Genomic DNA, 26436 nt, shown 5'->3' with positions numbered 1-26436 from the left:
GTCCTTTCAGAGCCACCAGCAATACAATGACCTCTGCTCTCCACTCTTGTCAGAAAGGTGCAAAGGGGAACCTCTGTGGTCTGCTCATGATGAAACATCTGTCTTTTCCCCATTAGCAGAAGAAACTAATTTCATCTGTGCTCAGGCAAGAGGAATTTGTCCCCTGAGCTATTTCTGCCTCTATCAGTTAAACATCCAGCATAGCCTTTATGCTTCAGTTCTTGTAAAAGACTCCAACATACTTCCTGATGCCCAGGATCTGACGTCCTTCACTTAATGAATCCCCCCACTTTGCACCCCAAGCTGATTCGTGCCTCCGCGGGGAGATGGAGGCACCCCAGCACCACTCACCACTGGAAATCTTGGCAGCTGAGCCCTGATAATATGAAACAGAGCCAACACAGCCCTGCAGAACACCGAGGCGCTGATCTGATGGGGGGAGACTTCATTTCTACATGTGGTTTAAAATTGATACCCCCATGAGGCATGTTAGAAAGCAAAACATTGATGCTGTCTTCTCTGGAAGCATCGGTTGCTTTGTTTTTTTAATGACACAGAAAGCTGCTTGCAAAGAGATAATTTCATTCAGCCTAGCCCTTGCTGGATGTGAAAGGAAGTCCTTGGAGGTGACTCTCCAATGTATCCAGTATGCCACCTAGCCCTCGCTAGCTCTACTACATCCACTGCTGCAGAATGGGCTGATGGATCCTGCTGGAAAGGGGCTCACAGCACGAAGCTCCAAACACTTGTTGGGGTTATCATTGCAAGCAAGAAGGCACTGTCCAAAGGAAGAACAAATATCTTGGGAAGAAATCACGTTTTACTTTTGACACTCAACGCAGCCTCCATGCAAAGTGAAATATTGTGTTGATATCTGCACCTCCTGCTGTTGCTCATCTCTCCTCTCTGCACTTCTGTCTCAGACTTGTCCCATCAGTTCCGCTTTTGTTGCTTGTCATTTTCCCCTCTAAGAATTGAAGTATTGGCTTTTTTTTCGAAACGATGCTTCAGGCACCTGATTTCACAACTGTTTGGTGGGTTTTAATACTTGCTCATGAAAAAAAAAAATTATACATTCTCCTGTAAATGCATTATTTGTGTTTCAGATGTACAAAAACCGGACCGTGGTTTTGAAGGGAGAAGAAAAAAAAATCTCACTCTTGTATCTGTGATTCAGCTCCTAATCTTCTTAGATTGACTGGACTTTTTTGATGTTCTAAGTGCCTCCAAAACACAGATTAGCCTAAACTGATAAAAGTATGTATTCCATCCTCTTTATCGTACCCAGGAAAGTCAGTGCTTTTGCACATTATAGAGAGTATCATAATGAAGTGTGACATATCTGAGATGTTAAGAACAGTAACTGCTTTCCAAATAATTATTTCTCTTTTGCAGCAGAGCCATATGTAACACATAGAGCCTACAGCAATGAAATACACTAGAAGACACTAATAAAAACCTTGGTTTCCTCTGAACGCTCTCTGTTCACTCCCTCGAAACAAGAAGGCATGTCTTATAAACATAAAACATGATTGTGATCTCCACTGGAAGAGCACAAGTCAGGAGAAATGTGATCTTTGTTAGCTGCAGGCTCTCCTACAGCTCACGATCAGCCATACGCTGCACACTGTTCCGTGGCTGTCTTATGTTCCCAGGGTAGTGGGGGGGGGGGGTTGGCATCAGCAAAAAATGCCACAAAAATAGGGAGCATGAAGAGCACACACCAGGGGGTCACCTGCAGTTGAGCCCAGTTGAGCCCAGTGCTGGGCTCAGTGGTTCAACACAGGTGATGCCCAAAGATGCCACGGCTGAGACTACTTTCATAAAATGGGAGAAAATCTTCCATCAAGGCACATCTCATGGCTAAAATCTTGTACTCTTCTGGCTGAGGATATGACTCATTTTCCAGGTAAGCTTTTGTGGATGAATGTCCTCACAGCACAGCCTAGGAATAAAATGAGGGTGGCTGCAAGACAACTTCACACAACCCAGATCTTGGCCTGAAAGCTGGAGAGAAAGTTCCCGGACAGCCCTAAATTAGAGCAGCTTTCCCCGGGATCCCTCACAGGATCTCTGCCCCATGGCAATCCAGCCGTGCCCAAGCCTTCCATGCCAGGGCTTGCAGCTGGGCTTGATGGAGGCAGTTCTCTACATGCCTCACCATTTTGCGTCTCACAGGTTGGAGTGGGAGTGAAACCTCTCCTCCACCCCTCTGATACTCTTGCTGTCTCTGTACCAGGTATTAATCTGGGGCACACTGTTTCTTACAGGGTGGTGGAGAGAATGAGGAAAGCAAATTCTCTCCTGCCCTAAGCTCTCGCACAAAATGCATCCAGACCTCCAGGTGAACAGTGATCACTCTGCCTGGTGCTATTTTCTGCAAAGCACCCATTCAGACCAGTGGCAGATTCTCATAAAAACCAGAGGCAGGATGCAATTAATATGCTGTAAAAGTCCTAAGTGTCAACTAGAGAAACCATTTTAAAACACTTACAGAAAAAATTCCTGGGGGGTGCTTTTCTTACGTTAAAGGTGCCTATTTTTTTGCAGTTAACTGTGATCTAAGCAGAGATTCAGTTAGTATTAAATAAAATCTCTGGAAAAACTCTTGGTAGAAAGAAAAACAAAAAACCACACAACCAAGCTTAGAAATGTGGCCTTCCTTTTTGAAGGGCAAGGGGTAAGAACAGGAAGAATTTGATCTTTACTACTGCATCCGCATGGTAAAACAAGGAACACCTGAGAGGTGCAACAAAAGCCTTAAGCATGGAAATTTTGGAGAAGAAGGAGTTAATGCTTTTAAGCAACCATCCGTTCTCTTACCATAGATAAGGGTGCATTCTAGTGGCAAAATCCATGCAATGCAGCTGCACAGATGACTGATCTAAAAAGAAACCTGGGGAATATGAAGCTTTGGAGGAGTGTGTGCCTATGTGGAAGGGGGCTTGACTTGAATCACACGTAAACCTCACCCAGAACAGGCTGATCCCTTTGAATTTGCCACTGCCCTGGTAGATGCCCCTGTGCTTGTGCTTCTGAGCAGACTCCCACCCTTGGCTCAGCTAGGTTCAGCTCATACCCCTGCTCCAGGTGTAACCCCTGAGCACAGCTGCCAGGGCAGCCGCGGGGCTGCACACCCCAGTGCTGGTAATTCCCTTCCCCACGCTTCCAGCTTCTCCGCTCCTAGCGATGAATGACAACTGAGAGGCAAGTGAGAGGGACTAGGGCCGAGAGAACTGTAACCCTGAGGAATGCAGCGGTGGTGGAACAAAAGACAACAAACCCCAAGCTGCCCAGGATAGGGGATGAGCACTGCAAAGTGCTTTTTTTGTTGTTGTCGTTTCTTTCTTTCTTCTTCCTCCCCATTTTGTGCAGGGCAAGAGGCAGAAGAAGAATGAGCTAAAACGTGCAAATTGGACTTCACATGGCAAAATTCCCCTTGTTTTCTGGCATGCCCTAAGCAACAGCGAACTTTTCCAAAGAGGAATCTAACACAGTTCTTATAAGCAACCCAGCCCTCCCTGTTGCTCACTGTCCGGCCGCGTTAACCCTTGCTGATTGGGGGTGTCAGGGGCGCACCCTAGCACTGGGCAAAGCCTCACTGCGTTTTTAAACCTAGCCCAGGGGCAGAGGGACAGGAGAGGAGAGCCGGGCACCCTGCACACACAAAGGCTCCTTCCTGGACCCGAGAGTAGCACCCTGGCAGGCACCCAGCCATCTCCTCTTGCGCTCACCTTTGGAGCTGGTGAGTGCTGGGCACATCGGCTCCTCCTCCGAGGGTCCCCAGCCTTCCAGCTACCCAGGTAGCAGATCGGGGTCCTTGCCCCAGCAGCACAGGGGACAGCACACAGGATCAGGCCCTGCTAACTCAATTCTCTACTTCCTCCCCAAACTCAGAGCCCTGACCTCTTCCATCCAGACTCCCTGCAGCCCAGGCTGCCCTGCAACCCAATGGCAACCACTTTGCTTTTTTTTTTTTTTTCCTTTAACCCGTGAAGGTCTGAACTTTCTCCCCACCCCGATCCGCGGCTTCCCCCTTACCCCTCCCCCTCCCCTTGTCTCTCCTCATAATATTATCCTTGATCACTGCCCGGGGTTTGAAGCCCAGAAGTCAGGAGCTGCGCACCCCACCCCCACGGCCCGAGAGCGCACTGATAGGGCCCTCGCTGCTGGCACCTAGTCAAGCTGAGGTGTCATTGGGATCTCAAATTGCAGCGAGGGGCTGGCAGGCAGCCAGAGGCAGTCTATTTAAAAGACAGCCTGTTCTGCAGTATTCAGTCTCTTTAGAAACTTCTCCAGGGGAAAAGTGTTGGGAGATCTACAAAGTGGATTTTTTTTTTCCTCTCTTTTCTTTTTTTTCCCCTTCCCCCTGATTTTTTACCGCTCCTCTGCAGACTTTGCAACAAAACACTCCAACTTTGCAGAAAACTTTTTTTTTTTTTACTCTTTTGGTCTTTTTTTTTTTTTCTTTTTCCTTTGCAAATCCTGGAAGAGGAAAGCGGGAGAGTTGAACAGAGCCGATCGAAACACAACTTTGCTTCATACCAAGCTTCCCAGCAGCTCGCTGCGTCGGGAGAGACTTTTTCTCCTCCTGTAGAAGAAGAGAGAGGGAAGGGGAGCTTTGCATCCCCTCTTCCTTCTCCTGCGTTGTTGTTTTGTGTTTTTTTTTTCCCTCTTGACTGCTTTGATGCAATAATAGCAGGACACTGGTTTTCAAGGAACTTTGCTCCCTTCTCAACCTGCCTCCTTCCAGTCCTTTGGGAAGAGTGTGTGTGTGTGTGTGTGTGTGCGCGTGTGTGAAATCGCGGTCCCACCTCCCCAAACCCCCCTGCTCCCCCACTCCTCCCCCTGCAACCTGTAGGCTGTGCAACCCCTGCAGGCTTCGCTCCCTTTCCCCCTTCTTTCCCTCCCCCTCTCTTTTTGCGCTCCCGCGGATCGCGGTGCGAATTCCCCCTTTCGAGGCGAGAAAAAGCTGAAAGAAGGAGAAAAAGAAAAAAAAAAAGACAAAAAAGCAAACCTAGACGCCCCCCCCCCTTCTAAAGCCAAAAGAAAATCGGGAGGGACTCGCACCCCGAGAATTAACCTCAGAGTGGGACGCCTGCAAGCAGAGGCTGCGATTTCCTTTCTGAATTTTATTTTTTAATTTTTCTTTCTTTCTTTTTTCCCCCTTTTTTTTTTTTTGTTTTCTTGCCCCAGAAGGGGCAAGCGGAAAGCCAGCGCCGCCCACCCCCGGCAGCTCCCCGCGCCCCGTCCCGCAGCATCCCCGCCGCGATGCTGCTGCGGCTCCTGGTGCTGCTGGGCGCCTGCCCGGGGCTGTCGCGGTGCCTGGGCTCCTTCGTGCAGTGCGAGCCCTGCGATGCCAAGGCGCTGTCGCTCTGCCCGCCGCCGCCGCTGGGCTGCGAGCTGGTGAAGGAGCCGGGCTGCGGCTGCTGCCTCACCTGCGCCCTGCCCGCCGGGCAGCCCTGCGGCGTCTACACCGAGCGCTGCGCCCGCGGGCTGCGCTGCCTCCCGCGCCAGGGCGAGGAGAAGCCGCTGCACGCCCTCCTCCACGGCACCGCCGTCTGCCTCAGCGAGAAGAGCTACCGCGAGCAAGCCAAGGCTGGTGAGTGACCCCGCTCCTCCATTCGCAGCCTTCCTGGATGCTTCTCCGCCTTGCCGGCCCCTTTTCCATCTCTCCACCGGCTTTTTGCACCCCACCGCCAGCTCCTGGCTGCGTTTTCCCTCGTTCCGGGTGCTCTTCCATGACCCTCCGCTTGCCTTTCCGTCTTTCCGGCTCCCTTTCCATCTTTCCGCTTGCTTTTCTGCTCCCTCCCACTGGCTGCTCTTCCCTGCCCCCGCGGTTGCTTTCTCATCCCGCCGGCTGCTTTTCCATCTTCCCAGGTGCTCTTCGATGCCCCCGCTAGCTTTTCTGCCTTCCGGGTTACTTTTTCATCTTTTCTCCCGCTTTTCCATCCACGCCCTCCCCCCCTGCGCTTCCAGCCCCCTCCCCCGTCGTGTGCTTTTCTGCCTTCCCGGCTCCTCCATTCCCCTCCACCACCACCAGCTGCTTTTCCATCTTTCTGGCTACTTTTCTGTCTTTCTGCCTGAGTTTTCTCTTTCACACACACATTTACACACCCTGGCTGCTGTTCCATCTTTCTAGCTATTTTCCCATTCCTTCCCCTTCCTATCCCCTCCACCAGCAGCTCTTCCAAGCCCCCGGTTGCTTTTCCATCTTTTCCATCTGCTTCTCCACCACCACCACCACTTCCCCTGGCTGCTCTTCCACCCCCCCTATTGCTTTTCCACTTTTCCAGCTACTTTTACATCTTTCTAGTTGTTCTTACACACATGCAGTTGCTTTTCCATCTTTGTAGGTACTCTTCCATCCCCCCAACTGTTCTTCCATGCCCCTTGCCACTTTTCCTATCCTTCTTTCCATCCATGCTCTGGTCAAACCTCCTGTTGCATCATCTCACAGCCTCCCCCATTCTGCCTTCTATCATCACCTCTGAGTTGTCCCATCCCAATGGAAAGCTTTTCTTCCCCCACTTCCCAGATGCACCCTCTTAGTCACAGCTGCATCCCAGTCCTTCCTTAGTTACATCCTTTACATCTTTCCTGAATCCCTGTCTTCACCCTCTTCCTGACCCCTTTCTCTCACCATATCTTCCACCTTGCTCTAGAGTCCGAGCTGACCTCTGCAACTTGAAGTATAGGAGAGGGCAGGGCACCTCCTTGCAACCAACTGCCCCGTTCCCAAAGTCCTCAGCCACCTGTGGGTTTGTTGCTCAGCCTCCCACTTTCTCCTTGGGATCATTGCAGCCTGCTCTTCCTGGCTGCCTGCTGCTGGACGTCTTTGTTGGGTGATGGGTTTTAGCCCAGGCAGGTGAAGAGAGCAGGTGCATTAGGGACAGGGTATGTGATTGCAAAAAATAATGATGGTGTGGCTAATAACCCAAAGGAACAGGTTAAAAGCAAGCATGAAGGCAGGCATGGCAGCATGAGTGCAAGGCCAAGCTTTTGAAGTGTTTGCCTCTTGCACGTGACAAAAGCATGAAAGAAAGCACTCCTTCACTTTGGCTCTCATTTCACTCCAATTTCTGGATCCTCTAGCTCATGTGAGGAGGACACATTCCCTATATTCCTCCAAATACATCTGTATTTGCCACAGTGTAAAAGAGAGGCAGAGAGGGTGTCTGTGCGTCTGGGGGACCACTTGGCAAAAAACTCCCAGAAACAAACCCCTCACTTTTTTTGGAGCATGAAAAAGTAATTTCTACTTGTTAGCAAGCTTCTGCTTATACCCACGCAATGGGATTCCGTTTCTCCTTTCTAACACCTAGTAAATCTTGATGCTTTTATTATTTTTCCCCTTTGCTGCTTGCAGGCAGTAGTTGGGTTGCTACACTCCATCCTTCAGAGCAAAACTAAATTCTGTGTGTATAACTTCCCCCCTCCTTTGAATGACATCAGATGTCCAAACTCCCTTAAATCAGCCAGAAACAGCAAAGCTGAGCTTGGTTTTTTGAAGGGAGCTGGAAGGGATGAGGGTTGGGAGCAGACCTGCACAGGGAGCAGAGGGTAAAGCCAGGAGCCATGTTCCTGCCGTGGAGCCCAGGAAGCTGGGCAATAACCGCTGGTAGCAGAGATATGTGAAGTATCCTGGAGCACGTCATCCCAGTGTTTATTTACTTTTCATGTGTATGTGCGTGGCCAGGGGCAGGCAATGTGGTGGGGGAAGGCAAAGCCATGCCACTGAAATCCAACAGTGGCTGGGAGAGCAGGGCCCATCCTTGCACCTATGCAAGGGTGCCCCACACAGACCAAGGCACCTGAGAAAGCTTTGGTGCTTGGCTCTCAACATGAATCTCCTTTCATTCCACCTGCCTTGCACTTCTCAAAGGTGCTCTGCCTGAAGACTTCAGCCAATTCCCTTGTAATACCACTGCTTTTGATTTTCTTGCGATGGGGAGCACCCATTGAATGAACAAGGAGAGGGATAGGAAAGTGGTTGCAGGTTTGTTTTGCAAAACCAACCCCCTGGCACTACCTGCACTTCCAGTTTGGACTCCCCAAGCGCTGCAGGGGCCTCTTTTCGGCAGGTTTTGTTCGCAGGCAGGAGATGAGCCTGGATTGGAAAGGCTGCTGCAAGAAGCCACAGGAGACCAGCAGGCTCCTCTTGAGATTTGTGCGATTGCAAAAAAGAAATAAAAAATAAATCAGGAATTCCTGAGGACGGGAGAGGGGAAAAAAGTCATTTGGCATTCGACTGGTAGCGTGTGAGAACAAAGTATATTTTCATAGGCGTGTTTCTAAGCAACAGGGCAAGAAAAGAAATGAAGTTTAACTTGAACTTTCTGGCCTCTGCCAGTTTGGCCAGCAGCTTAGGGACTGTGTGCTGGGGATGCTGGCCTGGCCCTCCCATCTATCAATGACCAAAATTGGCCCTGAGCTGTGAACTGCTGAGAAAGAATCAGCACTCTGCAAAATAAACTATGTGACAGTGGCGAGGACTAGATCAAACTGCCTTTCTATCTATTTGTGCCCTTACGCTGGCCAAGTTTAAAATTGCAGATGCTTTCCTCCTTACGGAGGTGGAGATGCATCGAGCAGTACTGCAAGAGCCCAAGTCTGGGAGGCTGGGCTTGGCTCTCCTCTAGAGCAGATGTCTTGCCTGGGGATAAGATGCTCGCAGGTACCGGTGCCTCAGTTTCCTCATACATATGCTGAGCACAGTGCCACTGAGAAATGCTGGAGGTACTGAGCAGAATGTGCCCCTGGTTTATTGAGAGGTCTGGAATGAAAGCAGGTGTGGGATTAGAGGGCTTTGGTAAGGTTAATTTTAAGTAGATGGATACGTAGGTATGGACAGGACGGTCCCTGTAGTGCTTCCTGCCACAAGTCAGACACTGTCCTGTACTGAAAGCCAAACATCACGGCTGTAATTGACTGTTCCTGGTAAAAAAACATGAATGAGCTTCATTTATGGCACAGGCTACAGGATTCTGGGTTTTCTCTGTTTTGTTTAGTTTTCCTTTGAAATATACCACGTCTTTCCATTTTTCTCCCCTGTGCTCCCGCCAGACTTCCTCCTGCTGAGACAGCAAGGTCAGGCCGAGCATCGGGGAGTGGAGGGCACAGACTGAAGCCTGCTGCCCTAAAAAGGCTCGTGGAAAAACAAAGGTTGTCAAATATTTCCTTCTCCTCTCTCATTCCTGCTCTCTTTCTAGAAAGTGAGCAAGACTTGGCAAGTTTCCTCACGAAACCATGAGCCAACGATAACCAGGAGGGGAAAAGGGGGGGGGGCGGTTTGCAGAATTGGCCCTAAGAAAATCATCTTTGCTGTGTCAGCTGGAAGTAGGCGGAGAAGGAGCGCTGCCGAGCCCAAATTTCCTGCGGCTTGTGTTCGGTGCGGTCCTTTATTGCTCCCCAAAATATTCCCTCCCCACCCCATTCCTCCTTCCCATGCTCTTCTGCTCTACATTTGGGGATGTGGGGCTTCAGGGGTGAGTGATGGGGATGTGGTGAGGCAGATGGGCAGCTCCACACACTCCTCACGTCCAGGGTGAGGGTGAGGGTTAGGGCAGCAGTCATTGGAACAGGCCATGGGACCCGCTGGCTTGTGCACATGTGTCACTTGGAGAGGGACCTGGCTGGTGTGAGCAGCAGGTCCTTTGTGTGAAGCAGCTCCCGAAATGTCAAGGTGAAAGCTAGTATCAACAGGCCTGCAAAACCTCAGATACGAAACAGGAAAATCTCCATTTTTCTTTTGATCTGGAGTTCCAACAACAATATATTAAAAAAAAAAATAGGTGAAATCCATCAGGTGCCAGCAAGTGAGTCAGGTTTCTGCGGTGTGTGTGTGTATGGGGGAGGGAGGAATGGGGTGGTTCAAACAGGAAAGGAGGGGCCTTGGCTGGAAGGATTTTTCAGCAGCCTGGTTTCTAAGGAAGGAGGGAGAATATTAAGTAGTTGATCCAAATGAAATTCCTGCCGAGTGCCAGCAGAGTTCACCGGAGAAAAGACGTGGCTCTGTGCTTGCTTGCGTGCACGCGTGCGTGCCTGAGAGATAGAGCTGGCCCCAAGCTTCCACACAGCCCTGGACTCGCTCCAGGTGAGTGAAGGGAGCCCCTCCAGAGCTTGCACCACTGCAGAAGTGTTACGACCCGCCCCAGAAAAAGGGGAGGAGGGTAACCCAGGTTCTTATCAATAATTCCCTTGGGGTGGATTAGAGTGAAACGACACTGAATAATTGGTGTCTGAAAACATATATTGGTAAGGTTTATTTTAACAATTCTGTATCACCAGGTATGCTAGCATTTTGGGTGTTGTCATATAACAACGTGGCATAGAGATAACCTTTGTGGGGGGAGAAAATGCATAGGGGAGAGAAAGACAGGATAAGAGTAAGGGAGAGTAAGGAAAAAGAAAAGCTGAGAGTGGACAGATGTATATAGTCACCACCCACAGGGTCCAGCGATGACACTTGGTAGTTGCCACTTCCATGTCTGTCAGTTGAAGTGGTGGCCTTGATCTGCTGGGGGTGAAGGAGGGGAGCCCCCACACCCCAAGAAGTTATGAGTTGTTATATCCATGGTTAGTGTCACGGGCCATGCCTCAAGCCTCCAAACTCTCCCTGGGCAAGAGTTTTTTGTGTCTGTCCTGGTTCCCGCCTTTTTTGATTGGCAGAGGGGGGGATGGGCTTTTATGGGCCATCAGAGGTCCCCCTTTTCAGGGCTTGATACCTTCAATTGCCCATCATGGGTATAATGCAACAGTCAAAAGCCTGCAAACTTGGCTCTTCACTGGAGGGAGGGACGGGCGGGAGACTGCCCATCAGAGGTATAATGCAAAGGTCAAAATTCTGCAAGAGTCTCCTAGAATGCATAAATCATTAACCATTTCAGTCTCTGACGAGAAGAGAACAGGGGCTGGTCTCAAACGGGAACCTCTGCAAACCTGAGGGATGCTGAAGGAAGACATTGTGCCTCCTTGTGTCGATACTGTGCATCCTGTGCCCAGACTTTGGCACGTCAGTGGCATGAGCAGAGTCATGTGCGACTGGAAGCATTTGCCTTACTGCAGGGTGAGGTGTCCCCTCAGCCTTGACAGAAGGGGACAGGAGAGCTTGGGTACCTTCTGTGCCAGCTTCAAGACATCCCTCTGTGTGTTTTGTCGCTTAGTTTGGCACACAGAGTGTCACAGCAGAGGGGGAGGAAGCAGAGGAGGAGAAGCAGCACACGGGCGCTGCCTCACATGGAGCGTGGTGCTCTGCTTCCTCCTAACGTCCGCTGGAAGGTCTACTCCGAGTCGAAAGACATCGCAGATGTAGGAGCAGCTGCAGGAGCTCTTATAGCAGTAGCACTTCCCAGAACTCTTCATGCAAACTGAAAAGCCTGGGAGCAGCCTGGGAAGGGGGGCGGGAACCTCAGCCCTTTCGAGGCTTGTCGTCCTCTGCTCAGCAGGGTGAGCTGCTAAGAACAGTTGCAGCTCGTTTCCCCTGTGCAAAGTCCCAGGGCAGATAAAAGGGTCCATGGTACAGCAAATCCTGCCTTTTTGTTTTGTTTCTTTTTTACCAAGCACTTAGTAGTGCAAATTCAAGGCTAGACATAAGTGGGGAATTTGGCTGGAACACACCTGCCCCTCTATGTGGGTTGCAGAGCAGCAGGATTAATATGCACAGGAAAGATATGCATGTGAGCATACACACACATGTACCCGTGTTCACACGCCCACGCACGCCTGCATAAACATTTAATGTGTGCAAGCACACACACGGAGCATTTTTGTCTCTGGAGGCAGAGTGGTTTCCAGGCAGCACACACAAACTTCTCTTAGGTGCAGTGGTTCTGGTTATGTCTGGCACATCGGTATTTTGCCATCAAGAACAGATATTGGCATACAGATCAGCCTACCCTATCCTCCCACTGAGGGCTGAGAAATGAGATGCAGCAGGTGAGCATATGAAACAATGGGAAGTGAGAAAGGAGATAGATTAGCCAGCTGTGTGGATCCAGGCTCACCCCCTGTGCTTGGGGGTGGGTTGTTTTCTGGCTAGACTGAGATAATACACTGAGATATATCCCATTGAAGATGTGGAGAAGCTGTGACTTGCAGAGGGCAGCCAGTCCACCTCCTACCCCATGCCAGGGCTGGGGGAAATGTGGGGCGCAATAGTGCCTGGTGGCATCAGTGGAGGGGATGGTGCCAGGGGCACTGAGGTCACTGGAATCCTGCAAACTTCTCTATGCCCAGGCAGCAAAAACTGGCCTTTGGGAAGGTGTGCAAGAAGAACTGAATTGAGAAAATATGAAAAATTTTCTGAGATGTGGCAAACTGAGGGCAGGAGAAACAACCTCTAGCACTGAGGGGCGGAAGCAACAGCACCTGAAGACATGATGCATGAAGAGGTCAGAGATGATCCAAAGATCATCTTTGGCCTGTGTGAACTCACTGGCAGCCAGTTTGATAACCACTTCATCATTTATAAGGAGATTTTTTACAGGCAAAAATTGGATATTATCTGCTCATCCTCAGGACAGGTTTCACCAAAAGTATGAGGAGGCTTTGCTGGAGAGGAAGAAAGGGATACCTGACACCCCATGCTGTAATCCCCTAAAACCTGGACCCACTGAGTCCATTTAGCATGAGCCTCCACACTTGGTCTCCCCGGGGTGATGTGCTCTATGAGTCACAGAGCAGGGTGTCAGTTGTGCCAGTGCTCCTGGGTCCTGGGGCTGCCTGTTTAAGATCACTGGGTATGGGTCATGGTTCATGCCTCAGCTCATCCTGGAAGGGTCCCAGCACATCTAGAGATGAAGAAGTGACATCCCCCATCCCCTCACCACTCTACCCCCACAGGACACACTGTTCCTTCAGCTGTGTAGCCAAGGCAACTCTCAGCTAGATGTTGTTTTTGAGGTGGCTCTTTGCTGCCAATGATCTGAGCAGACCCCTTAGTGTTTATGTCAATCTACTGCTTGAAGTTAATACCAGCAGGACCCAGCTGTTTGCAGAAATTTGGAACTCTTGGTGATTTGATATGGGCAAATTTGCTCTCAAGGAATCAATTTCTCAGCATGTTTTGGTAAGTCTTCTGTCTGTTTATGATGTTTCCAGGACAAGTGTGAGAGAGAGACTCTGGTCAACATGTTAAACTTTGAGGAGGCATGTTAAATTTATGCCTGTGAAGTCAGTGGGCATTTCTTTTGTGTATACGCATAAAGCCTTGCTCTCACTTATTGTCCTCATTCTCCAGACCCCTCTGATACTCCTGTTATTTTTCATCATAACTCCACCCCAGTAGTTCCATCTCTTTCATGCAGAATGTGAGAATGGGGCGTTAATATCCCCCACAGCAAACTGGCACATTGTTCCTTATTAGCCCGGTAGGCCTTGAGCCTGCAAGATGCTGAGCATCTTTCCTCCAGGCCCAGAGAATCATAAGCTTTTGGACACCTACCCCCTCTATGGGAATCAGCTACCTCTTTCCTCCAAGGACTGTGTGCTGTTATGTTTGGTAGGATTGGAGAGCTCTTACCAGCTTCGAGCCTCCAGGGCTGTTGTTGCAGTTTGGTTTGTTTGCTTGTTGGATGGACACTGCTGGCTGGCTGATGGAGATAATTGTTATGTTGATGGAGATAACTTCTCTGGTTGCTATTTAAGGGCAAGAAGGTAATCCTGACAGATACTTAAGGAAATGATCCCGTAGCTAAATGGGAGAAGGAATGTTTCTTAAAGGTAACTTTAGGGGCAAAGTTGGCCAATATTCATAATTCTTTTTTGTAGAAAAACAGTAAAAATATTTAATTTTTCCAAATACAGATGGGATTCATCCTGAGAAGACAATTAAATCAACAGAGCCATTTATTATTCGTGCTTAGAGAAATCAGATGTTATGTGTTAGACTAATGATGTTAGACTGGTAATTAAATAAGCCAGTGAAAACTATGGAACCTGGCTTTCACTTTTTACTTTAAAGGAGATTCTGGAAAAGAAGGAAAGTTTTATTAGGCTGGAACTTCGTGTCCAGCAGTCACAGCTACATGTATATCCTAATATATTTTAACAACATCTAAACAGAAAATGACGTGCAGTCACATTGCTTTCACTTGTGATTCCTGCTTTCCTGAAGAAATAGCAGATATGGATGAAATTTTACTGCATCATTTCATAACCATTTCAGTGTTCAGTTATTTGGATTTTTAATAGCAGAGGCGGCTTGAGGTTGCAGGAGAAACAACAAAGTGCAACAAGGATTTTATCATTCCAGGAAGGCTCCAGAAAGGCAAGGGATGATCAGTTGTCTTTCTTAGAGTTTCAGACCCCAAAATGGAGGTCTGTACCCTTTTCTCTGTCAAGAGACCCGTGATATTTTTTTAACATTGAAAAGCATCTTTGCATTATGTTGGACCAAAGAGAATGGATTAGTGTATGTAATAGTACAGCTCAGGGAGGAAAATGACTAGGAGAGGTAAGAGTCATCCATTAGGATCAAGCTTGGGCAGGTTCCTGCATATTAATATTGTCAGAGTGTGAATGTCAAACTTCTGGTACTTTTTTGTGGTCCTACTTAAGTGGACTGAATGATTGAATAACATCATGGCCTACTCCAGGCAAAGGCTTTTTGAGAGAAGGAGCCATTAAGATGGAAGGGAGTCCTGAGGGCAGGGGTTGGAACCCTGAGAGCTTGTAATGGACAGTACATGTGATGATGTGTCATCTGGTGTTGACACAGAGATGAGCAATGGATGATCTCACACAGCTTTTCCATCTGGTTTAAGGCAAAACTCTGAAAGTCATGCTGAAGGCCTTGAAATTAATCCAGGCTGGGCTTGAGTTTGCAGTTACAGCTGCACACCTGAAATATTTTTGGCATTGGACCAGTTTTGGTCTAGCGCCTGACACAGGTGCATCTCCATTCTCCACTCGATGTTCCTTTACCTCTCTTTGGGGGCAGACAAAGGGTTTGGCTTTCTTGGCTCTGCCAGTTCCTGACTGTTTTTGAGGCTAACAGAGACCCTCAATAACCATCTGTGGGAACAGATTTTTTGATGGAGACCACCAGCCTCTAGTGGGAGCAGCATCTACCAGATTCAGTTTCAGCAGGGCATTTGTTAAAAGCTTCTGCTCAATATAAAACTAAATCAGATTCAAAACCCTGTCCAAAAGGCAAAAGGCACCTTCATTCATAAGCAGATTAGAGATCTTAGTGTAACCTATAGTGACTATATCTTTGGTAGGACATCCTCTTCCCAAGATCATCTCCTTTAATACAGGGGTTTCCTCTTAATTTCATACTGTTCTTAGAGTAAAATGCTACAATATTCCCACTAACAGCCCAGCTCTTGATAGCCACCAGCAGCACTCTTTTGGTTATGGCTCAGCTTCTAAGGCCTTCTTAGCACCTGACTCTACTATGATTTTTAATATTTGGGTTTCAGAGATCAAAATAGCATCAGCATCCTGTCAGCACCTGCCTTCAAGTCCAGGTTTCTTGACATCTCATGTATATTGACACCAATGTTCATCTGAGTTTTAGAGACAGGCCCCCACATAGTCCAAGAGAGAACAGGTACCTACTCCTCCTCTGTAGTTACGCTTCCTCCATTGCTGATGTTAAGCTACCTGCAGCCAAAAAGGTCCCCCTTCCCACTTCTTTCTCGAACTGTAATGATAGTTGATGGACATTATTAGGGTTCTCTTCCACTCATCACACCTATTTCATGTCTAAGGACACAGTGAGATTTTTTTCCAAGTCATCTCCGGTGGCCAGATGATGAAAACATTGTTTTCATTCAGAAAACCTTAAAGTATGTGTGTTTTCATCTTTTTGCCACTGATAAGCCCCAGGGAGAAATTGCTGGTAAACAACTCTATGATGCTTGTCAGGAGCTAATCCAGATTTTCCTCACCTGTATTGTCAGTTAGGCAAAAACTGCCATGCAATCTTCTCTGAGTTTTCCTTCTTTGCTCTTTTCTACTCTTAATTCCTTGGCAGCTTGATGGGAATTTTGCCTCCTTTATTATAACCAATGAAGTCTGCCACTAGGGTGGATTTATTGGAAAAGATGCACGACTAAGAAAGGCTGAATTATTTCATCCCTCTCAGGAAGGAAGAATATGTCTTGGTCACTATGATTTATTTAGATTTCTCTGGGTCATAACTTAGCTCTAGCTTCTTCTCCGGTTTCAGCATATGGAAAGGGGAACATCTGCAGTCTCCAGATGATGTGAAGGAAATACGTTTTATCTTCCTATCATCAGTGCATCAGCAACAGGAGCTTCTTGATGTAAATCTAATCCTGCAATACTTCCTTCCTCTCCACTTGCCAGTTCAGTTCCCTGAAAGATAACTTTGTTGAGGAAATGTCAGGCCGATACAAGCAGCTATCTAGCAATGAGTGCCTGCAATTTTGCAAGGTGGTGCACATCAGCATCATTTAATTGAAATGAATGGATGTTTGTTCTTCATCTTACTGGAGGGAGAAACTCTGGGAAGTTTCTCAATTCTCGTACTGATTAGACATTTTGAGTTCTCCTTTGGCCAGAAACCATTGTCACTGGGAACCCAAAGTTCTCTGGCCATGCTGCCTGTTGGCCCAGACCTTCACCTGGTCTTGGTGTGTCTTGTATATGCATTGCAAACTCCCACACTTGCATGGAGAACTGATTGTAGACAGATTGGAGAACTCCTTGGAGAGGAAGAGACAGACAAAGACAATATCTCTTGGTGAACCCCAGTCCTTGCTTGTGCATTTCAAGGCAGCACCAGATCAGTGCACCAGCTGGTGCCCAAGCTTGTCTCTTCCAGCACAGCATGGATGCTTGAAGACTGCTGAACTAACAACTAGCAACATGTAGTGAAGGATCTTATGTCATAGAGCTCCCCATATCTAAACCTGCTTTTCTCCTTGCTCTAGAGAGTTGCTCCCAGAGAGTTTTATTTTGTGGCTGCAGCAAGGAAGGGCAGCTCAGAAAGTACTGTTTGGCACATAGCAACACAGATCTTTATGCTTCCAATTCTCATAGCTGTACCTCTCCCACCTGCCTCGACACCCACCTTTGTGGCATTTGCTGGCACTATGGAGAAGTGGTGCTGACCCAGAGATCCATTCCTACAGATAGGCCCTGTACTTCCAGAGCAGACCAAGACAACCAGCAGACCAGCTGGTTCCCTTAAGAGCTCCTTTCCCACATGCTGAGCTGCATTTCTCCACCTTCCAGCTCTGTATGAGGACACTGAGGTCATCAGGATGATGATCTCCCTTTCCCATGAATCCTGTGTGAACCTGGGGGCAGCCCAAGCACCTGATATTCACGCTCTGCAGGTGAGCCCTGGCTGATACAGCAGAATCTGCATCCACAGGTTTCTGCTGAGGAGACATTAATCACCTGAGAAGGAGCTGGTCTTCCAGGCTAGTCCAGCAAAGCCCAAACAGTAACTTAAAAAAAAAAGGCCACAGTATAGCATATCCGTCTGCCATCAGTGCCTGCTCTCTGAGGCTCTTAGATATTCCTGAGCTGTTCCCAAGCATCCTTCTGGCTCTTGGTTTAATAAAATTGAGATAATTCCTAACCTAGAGTTGAATCTTTGTAACCCTTAGGGCTGTTTTTCCATCTCTGAGTTTGGTCTTACTGATCCATATTCTTCGCTTAAAAGGTGTCTCTGTGGAACAAGGTAGTGAGGTCCCATTAACTTTTAACATATTGTCACAGGAATATAAGGTACTGGGATATAAAGCTTTGGAAACCCCAGAGCCTCTCTTCCAAAGCTTGTGTGGCTTTTGAGCCATGCACTATTTGGACTCTGATCATACACCTTTGGTAGGTGACTGGGCGTGGTGGGGCAGAGCAGGTGTTTCTGTGAGCACTTCACAATGCCTTGAGTGCTAAAGGCTTCCCTCCACACTCAGCAAATCACAAAGGTGATTTGCTGCCTGTGGCAGCTGTTGAGGTGCCTAATTCCCAGGGAAGGATATAGGGTCTGTGTTTTCTTATTACTGCACCTGTGCCTGCAAAACAGCTTGGCATTGTCACCTATGAGAATTACATCACAGGTTGCAAGGAGGGCAATAGTGAAGAGATGGTGGGAGTTACTTTTCTTCACTTCAGACTGTTGGAGGCCTAAGTGTGACCTTTGGAGCCACAGGAGAAGAGACTGGAATTTCTGAAGATATGTTGTTCCACCCTAAAATCAGCACCCAAGCCAAATTATGTGGCTGGTCACAATTTGGAGGGTGCAGCATCTCTGCAATGACTTAGACATGGAGTTTAGCCATCCAGAACACCTCTGTTAGCAGACAGGTGTTATATGACACAGATTTGTTTTAAGTGGCTGTGGCACGTTGCTGAGACTTGTGGGAGGCGGGGTGGCAGTCCCAGCAGGGCTGCTGTTTTTCTGTCCTTGGTGTGTGGTGTCTCCTCCCAGTCTCTCATCACCTGCAAGCCTCACCAGCATGCTCCCTCACCAGTCGCTACCAGAGAGGTTGCACCGGCCTGATGCCAAGTCCCAACCAGAGCACAAAAGTTCGTCGAAAGTCCAAGGCACATTGCAGCTGGCTCTCCGGCAGCCAACGCCCTGGGCTAGCAGAGGGACTGGCTGGAGCCTGCATCCCCAGCCCTGGCTGCTCCTCCCCCAGTGGGTGCCAGATGGCCTCGGGCTGGGCGGCCGTCTGAGATCACTGCCTGACTTCACCAGGGCGGGGGTCTGGAGCAGTGACCCCAGCCCCAGGCACAGTGCCCGAGTCGGCTCTGCTGCCCACCCTGCGGAGTTGTGTGCGGGGCTGGGGATTGTGCCTGCGACTGGAATGTAAACGAGCTGTGCTTCATTAGGCGGGTGGAAGCTCCCTTTTGCCTGGGCTGACTGGTGGCCTCTGGGGAGTTCAGGAATGCTTTTGCTCAGATGTGCTTTCCAGCTGCCAAAGGGCGAGAGATGAGATGACACTCCTTGCTTTACATCCCTTCCCTGTCTGCGTTATCCCTTCCCTGCCTATATTTTGAGAATGCAAACACAGTGGCTGTCCTTCTGCGATGACCAGGAAGAAGGAATTTTTTTCTTCCTCTCGTGGTCACAGGTGCAAGTCCAGGACAAGTAGGAACTTGCCTGCCCATCCCAGGAAGTTCTGGTGTAGGTCAAACATATCCCTTTCTCTGGAGTGGGGACAAGTGGGGAGGGCAGCTGGGGGAAATCCTCAGTGAGTGTTTGTACCAGCCAGGTACCTGAGCACAGGTTTCCTATATAAGACCCATATGCAATGTGCAGCTCTGAACAGAGATGGCTGTTTGGGGGCAGAGAGAGGACTGGACAACTTCACATTTGTGTCGTTCCTATGCTGGAGATTTAACTGAGATCCCCATTAAGTCTTTCTCCAACACCTTCCTTATTAAGTGGTGCCTATGCTGTAAATAGTAATGATCATGATAATAATCAATAAGGCTGTTTAGCAGAGTTGTGCTGTGGTTGTGCATGTCCTTCTTAGGTGGATGTGGATTTTGGTGGGGGGGTGTTGAACAGGACAGCAAGTCCTCTAGCAGTGGACTGTGGCTGTAGCAAACAAGGATCGTTAGCAGCAGTGGTCAATAGATCCTTTTCCTACCCTTCTGCCAGGAACCGATGAAAATGCATTACAAAAATTCAAGCCTCTCAGCCATTTGGTAAAAGCTTCCTGCTCCACTCTGTAATGTCAGCAGGCAGGAAGGCAGTGTTCCCACACACTCCTCTCCCCCATGTGAATGCACCCACCACCTTACGGGGACCTCACATGGGTCCAAAGCGTCTGAAGCCCAGAAGCACCCAAGCTGGGTTTTTGTCCAGGGGCAGGACGGTATCTGGTGGGGACAGCAGGCTGCCAGACAGGAGTAATTTGCGGCTTCCAAGAAACAGTGCCTGGTATTTTGCTACTCCCTGTCCCTTCTGGAGGGCAGAGTAGAAGAGTTGCAAATAGCTCCCTCTGGCTAGCCTGGAGTGGGGAGAAAACACCATGCACTCAGCCCAGGGCAGAGGACAGCCCACATGCTCTGTTATGGGTATTTTCTGCCTGCCAGGACTCATAGGACATCAACAGCACAGTCCTTTTGGCCTGGCCAGGGTCAGGAGCCTTTCCAGATGTTTGCATCTCTTTCCCTGGGCACCACAGCATCAGACCAGACATGAAGCCATGGAGTAGCTCTGAGTTGAGTTCAGTCTCATGTCTTGGCTGTAGGAATAGGCCTTATTCCTTTGAGGTGGCTACAGCCTAGCTGTCACCTCCATGCTAGCCAGGCATCCTCAGTTTGGCCAGCAGTGTCACTCTTCTGTGTGGCCAGCAAGCCTGGGACCTCTGCTGAGAGGTGAGCTTCTACTGAGTTGTGGGAAGAAGGGGTGGAGATGTGTGAGCCACCCACCTCCTGGTTCCCACTGTCCCTCATCTGGGGACACCATGAGTAGGGCCTTGCTGCCTATGCCTTGTGCCCATGGTTGTGCAGTGTGCTCTGCCTCTGCAGACAGCTGACTGCCTGAAACCCAGCCACCAGGCTGGCAAGGCGGACGGTAGTAGGCGGGAAGGGGTTGTGTGGCAGGCCAGAACCTGACAGCGAGGGAGGAGGAACTCCAGCCTCCTTCCCGAGTCTCAGACAGACACAAGTAAGGCTCATTTGGGGAAACTGGGCGTTGCTCCTGCCGGCACCTCAGGCGCAGAGGCACAGCAGTGCCAATGCTGCCTGCCATGAGCCAGCCCAGGGGCAGTCAGGGGTCAGTGAATGACCTGGTGGGTGTGGATGGGCCGGCGGAGACAGGAGCTCTGGAGATGCTGATGTGAGTGTCTGGTCCTGGCTGCGGTGGGCAGCTGCAGGTTCAGGTGGATGAGCCAGCCAGGAAGAGAAGCAGGGGAGTTGCATGGGTGATGCATGTCCTGGCTCTGCCTTTCCCTCTCCTCTTGGCACCGGGAAGGTCTCTCATCAGCTGCCTAGAGCTTGTCAGGAGTTTCTGTGTCAGAGACTTCTGCCCTTCAGTTTGTCAAAATTGGCTTGTTAGTATCAAATTAGGGAACAGATCATCGGGTGCATGAAAAGGGGTTGCGTCAGCCTTGTTCCTGAAGGAAATTAGGCTATAAAAAACATGAGAGGGTGGAGGAAAGGGATCCCTTCAAGGCATATATGGGATACTCACTGGGATATAAAGACCCAAACCAGACACCACTGCTGAGTGACAGAGGAGGAGTCCCACCACAGCCATCCCTTGTCATATCGCTGCTTGAGGGGCACAGGTGCATGCCACGGAGAGTGAAGGGAGTCAATTCCAGGTGCTTTTTCGTCCCTGCAGGAAGCACTGGACTCGGGCTGGAAGCTGGGCAGCTTTCAGTGCACACCAGTCCTCAGCTCCCTTGCAGAGCTCCTGTGGCTGCCATCTCCCCTTGCTGAAAGGGCTCCACAGCTCACTCTGGCTTGCTGACAGTTTGCAGGGAGAGGAGAGAGAAGGTGTTTGCACCTTTACCTTATTTTGTTTGCTGCTAAAGCTGCTGACCAAATGAGCAGGCTGAGCTGCTGCAAAGGACTCACACCCATTGCAGAGTGAGTCCTGGGGACTGGACACCCCATACTGTTTTTCTGACTGAATTCTCACTGTGTGGTACCCTTCATTTGTTATTTGTTTTTATTTGCTAGGATTGCCCAGGTAACTGTTCCTCATTTATTTGCAAAGGTAATAAGCTGTGCCCCTCTTGTGCTACTTCAGGATTGCCAGCACCAATGTGAAACCTCCCCTCCCCTTATTATCGTAGGGCAGCCCAGGGAGATGCCCTGGATTTGCCTTCTCCAGCCCTGGCAGTGGGTGCCAGAAGGGATTCCTGGGATGGGACACGGTGTGTTTCACTGCCGTGGAAGGACTTAGTCACTGTGAATGTCTTTGGTCTTCTTTTGGACCTTGAGTTGCCACAATATCTTTGAGGCAAAGGATGGACTTCAACTGCACCTTGTACAGTTTCATTTCCTGGGGGGTCATTCCAAATTTACTCAATCTCTTCCCTATCCCTTGTCTGTCACCCTCTTAGAATAAAGGAGCTCTGACCTGTGGAAGCAGTTGAGTCCTGCAACAAGGAATAAAACACCAAGCATATGAGCATCATGGGGAAAAATGGCAAAATGATCCCATGCTGGGGAGCCATGTGAGTCCCAGGGGTGGTGCAGGGGGTCACTTATGTTGCTGTGGGCAGTTAGGAGGGTGCTGAGTCTGGGATGCTGATCTAGCACTGTTCTTGTGGAACCAGAAAAAGAAAGGACTGCTTTAACGAATAAGTGGCCATGAAAAACTTTCCGTTTTTTGATGGGAGAGTGCAAGTTCACTTTAGCAAGGAAGAATAGGAGACTGATATCTGTGGCAGACTTGGGGACCCAGCGACCTCTCCCCTTGGTCACCTCCAAACCCCCCAGCTGGGGTGTGTGTGACAGGCTCGTGCTGCCATCTGCCACTGAGCATCTCCTCTGTCCCCCTCACTGGCCACCCCTGGGCAATCTAATAGGGCAGAGGCATCTTCTTCATCCTCTTTCCCCTTGGGGCTGCATCTAGGCTCAAGGGAGCAGTCCATCTGCAAGGAGATTCCTGTTTGCCTGGTTGGGAGGGGGTCTAACTGCTTTTATTTTAATCCTGAGGCTTCTTCCATCCTGTAGGAGGGGATGAGCTGGGTTCACTGGTATCAAAGTTGCAGGAGATGCTGTTCAGGAAGGGATTTCAGCCACTCTGATGCTTTTCCTTCTACTGCAGTGAGTTTCCTCATGGTCACTTGCTGGTCCCAGCAGACTTGGCATCAGCACCAGACTGCTGGGAACCAGGGGTCAGGAGACCAGGGAACCTCAGGAACTTTAAACTCTATTCAAATTTAGTACAGAAATAGCCCTTTTTCACTCTGGTGGCTGTACTAAATGTCACAAGTCATCTAAGTTTAGACTGTCACCAGCTTGCTCCTAAATATAAACCGCACGGGGCTCCTGACTGCATCCTGCTGGCAGAGGTTACGCTGAGGTGATCCGGGGGGTCTACAGGAGGACAACTGCCATGGACAGAACCTAAACATGCTCCCCCTTTGCTAATACTACCATCAATGGTAACTACAGTCAGGCAGCATTGCTTGGGAGCATTATCCCTGGCTTTGCTCTCTGCTTGGTGCATGCCATCAGATGGAGGCTGGTTTCCCATGAGTGTGGGGCTGTGAGCTGAGGACCCTGGAGATCCCAGCACTTGTTAGCTGAATCTTTGGTGTCACTGCTGAAGTACCTGCCTTGTCACGTGGTGGCTTTGCTGTGTTGTTGACCTTGACTTTGGAGTTGTCTCATCTTCGAGCATTCCTGGCTTTTGCTCTTGCATCTGAAAGGCTGGGTGGAGTGTGAATTTGTCACTTAATCCTCCCACCACAGATAAAGAGGGGCTTCTCTGCCTCATTTGTGTGTCATCTGGCCCTTTCTGGGTGTGGGATGACCCTCACACCAGTCTTTTTCCACTGACACACACAAATGGTAACGGCCCTTGTATATCGAAGCCCATCCTAGACCTCCAACTCCTCCATGTCCTTAGACACCTTCCTGTCCTGAGTTCAGAGGTCATACAAAAGCCTCACAAAGTCCCACACAGTGAGATAAAGCCAGAGCTGTAGACGGGGAAAGGGAAAGGGATTTCTTTGGCTATTTGTCCTCATCCTGTCTGCCTGGTGCAAAGATGTCCTCTGGGGTTGGGCAGAAGGCTCTCTGTGCAAAAGCAAGCCCCAGTCAGCCCATGGAGACCTGACAGTTTGGTACCTGTCTCTTCCAGAACGAGAGTCCCGAGAGCATGAGGAGCCGACCACATCCGAGATGACAGAGGAGACTTACCCGCCCAAGGCCTACCGGCCCAAGCACGGGCGCCTCTCTGAGCTCAAGGCTGAAGCCCTGAAGAAGGACCGCCGGAAGAAGCTGACGCTGGCCAAGTTTGTGGGCATGGCCGAGAACACGGCGCACCCACGTGTCGTCATCCCTGAGCTCCGGCAAGAGTTTGAGCTGGTGGGTGCCTTCGCCTTCCTTCCATGGGGCTCCCATGGGCAGGTGACTGCAGGATGGCTTTTACCCTTGGAGAGTGGGTGCCAGTGGCAGAGGAGAGGGGACCATGGGGCTTTTGCAGCTGGAGGCTTGCTGTGAGGGTGCTCCCCTTCTCACACTCCATCTTCTCCTGCTTCCAGGGCCCCTGCCGTAGGCACATGGAGGCATCTCTGCAGGAGCTAAAGAGCAGCCAGCGGATGGTCCCCCGCGCTGTCCACCTCCCCAACTGCGACCGCAAGGGCTTCTACAAGAGGAAGCAGGTAAGAGCCCCATGAAGGAGGGATGCTCCCCACCCAGCAAGGATTTTCTCTGCCTCTGCCTTGGATGGGAAGGATGGAGGTTTTTCCTCTGCTGGGTTGGTGGGGATGTTGCTGTGAGCATCACCAGGCACGTTTGGTAGTGGGTTGCCTTGCTGATGGCTCCAAGTGCCATCTGGCCTGAAGTAAGCATCCTGAAGGAGCTAGTGAGGGAGGAGGAAAAGTCAGAGAACCCTGGGCTGGGGTGGCAGCAGAGATGGGGATGTGCTGAAAGCAGAGAGCAGGGACTAGGTCCTACCCTGGGAATTTCATCGCTGGAGTTAAAGGGGCAAGGCCAGGGTTGATCCTGATCCCCAGTGTGAGGGAGCCAGCTCCTGATCTCTGCCCTTGGGTGTCTCCCCAGTGCAAGCCCTCCCGAGGCCGGAAGCGTGGGTTGTGTTGGTGTGTGGACAAATACGGCATGAAGCTGCCGGGGACTGACTACCTGAGCGGAGACCTTCAGTGCCACGCCTTCGACAGCAGCAATGTGGAGTGAAGTCGCATCCCCTCCCTCCACCCCGTCACTACCTACCCAGGCTCCCTTCCACCCTCCCCTCCGCACCTCCCCACTCCCCAGGACTCCGATTCCTTTCATCTCATGTAAGAAGAAAAAAAGAAAGGAAAAGAAAAAAGAGAAAGAAAGGAAAATGAAAAAAAGAGAAAGGGACAGAAAGAAAGAAGTAAAGAAAGGAAAAACAAAAAGAGAGACAAGAAAGTGAAAAGAAAAAAGAAAAGAAAGAAAAGAAAAAAGAAAAGAAAAGAAAAGAAAAGAAAAGAAAAGAAAAGAAAAGAAAAGAAAAGAAAAGAAAAGAAAAGAAAAGAAAAGAAAAGAAAAGAAAAGAAAAGAAAAGAAAAGAAAAGAAAAGAAAAGAAAAGAAAAGAAAAGAAAAGAGAAAACCCTGAAGAAACTGAGGACTCGGAATCTATTGCAGCCTCTTGACAAGGACTCAATAAGGAAAGGATAGAGCCAGAGACAAACCAGCCGCAGCCTCTCTGCCATTCCTCACTCTCCCTAATGCCGCCTGTGCCCCTCTGCCACAAGCAGAGGTCACCCTGATGTAGGAAGCTCTCCGAGTTGGTGAATTTCCACTACGGGTTTTGGGCAGGTTCATTTTTAATTTTTATTTTTTTTCATCTTAGCTAGTTGATTTCTGAAGGGTCTTGAGAGAAAACCTTGTGGCCACCAGCACTCCCCTTGCAGTCCTCTGGAGTGTCCTCCCCACACTGTTGGGATTCACTCAAGTCGATTTGATTTCCATCTCAAATGACTGCCCCCCAATCCAGGCAGATTTCAACACATCAGGAGGAGGCGTGAGATTGCTGGCTTCGTGTCTGGAGATGAGCTGGGGAGGGAAACACAGGTCCTGCAACTGCACAAATACCCCCAAAAAGTATTTGTGGACTTCAAAAAAAATCATCCAAAAAGGAAATATATTCTGTTCTTCTCGAATGGAAGGTCAGAAATTATTTTGGACAAGCAGGACTCTGACCGTTGTCCATCTAGGTGTGGAAGCGTTTGTCACCTGCGTGCATGTGTATGAGTGTGTGTGTGCATTGACATGGCTTTTCCTCCTTGCAAAACTTCACCTTGAAACCTGCAATCTGGAGGTTTCAATGTAATATGTAATCAGGGGGAGAAATGCTGCCCCTCCCAAAAACTAATAATAACCTGCTGGACTAAGCACAGGAGCAGAGTTACGGAGGACCATCAGTGCCTGTGGGATCAGGGCCCCATCAACATTGAGGGCTGCATCCCAGCCGACCCTGCTGTTACTCTGTCGCTGTCCAGACTGAAGTATCCCTACATGGGGACAGGGAGATCTGGGCTAAAACTCTTCACCACGCTTTGCCACCACAAAGATGACTATGGAGACTTTTTTTTTTCCCACAGCCAAAAATGTGGTTTGCTCCAGGGGAAAAAAACCAAACCTCCATTTTACTTGATCATGGTTTTTTGTTAAGGCTGGTTTATACCTTTCCCTATGGGTAGGAAAATGCCAGTCTACATCCTTTCACTTTGAGGATACTGCTCATGTTGCCATGGTTGATTCCCACCACCCTGCAGTAAGATCCTATGATGGGCCCTTGCCTTTAATCTGGGACCCAGCTCCTTGTT

General features: G+C 49.5%; 1 protein-coding gene across 1 annotated transcript; it reads left to right on the top strand.

Annotated features, from left to right (window-relative positions):
- Window positions 1-4262: 4262 nt before the first annotated feature.
- Window positions 4263-25037, top strand: IGFBP5 (insulin like growth factor binding protein 5). The gene is made up of 4 exons (XM_051786981.1): window positions 4263-5602; window positions 23762-23988; window positions 24165-24284; window positions 24685-25037. Exons 1-4 carry the CDS (start codon window positions 5272-5274, stop codon window positions 24814-24816), a joined length of 810 nt encoding a protein of 269 aa, XP_051642941.1. The 5' UTR covers window positions 4263-5271; the 3' UTR covers window positions 24817-25037.
- The last annotated feature ends 1399 nt before the right edge of the window (window positions 25038-26436 follow it).

This window comes from Manacus candei, unplaced genomic scaffold, assembly GCF_025592945.1.
Source record: "Manacus candei isolate 608988 ecotype Guabito, Panama unplaced genomic scaffold, ASM2559294v1 h1tg000023l, whole genome shotgun sequence".
In the NCBI taxonomy this organism is placed as follows: Eukaryota; Metazoa; Chordata; class Aves; order Passeriformes; family Pipridae; genus Manacus; species Manacus candei.
Note: the sequence above shows the minus strand (reverse complement) of the source record. Positions and strands in the feature narration are given on the sequence as shown.

Coding starts and splice junctions, on each gene's coding strand:
- IGFBP5 (XM_051786981.1), top strand. CDS start 5,272: ATGCTGCTGCGGCTCCTGGTGCTGCTGGGCGCCTGCCCGGGGCTGTCG. Junction 5,603..23,761: donor CCGCGAGCAAGCCAAGGCTG/GTGAGTGACCCC, acceptor TGTCTCTTCCAG/AACGAGAGTCCCGAGAGCAT. Junction 23,989..24,164: donor TCCGGCAAGAGTTTGAGCTG/GTGGGTGCCTTC, acceptor TCCTGCTTCCAG/GGCCCCTGCCGTAGGCACAT.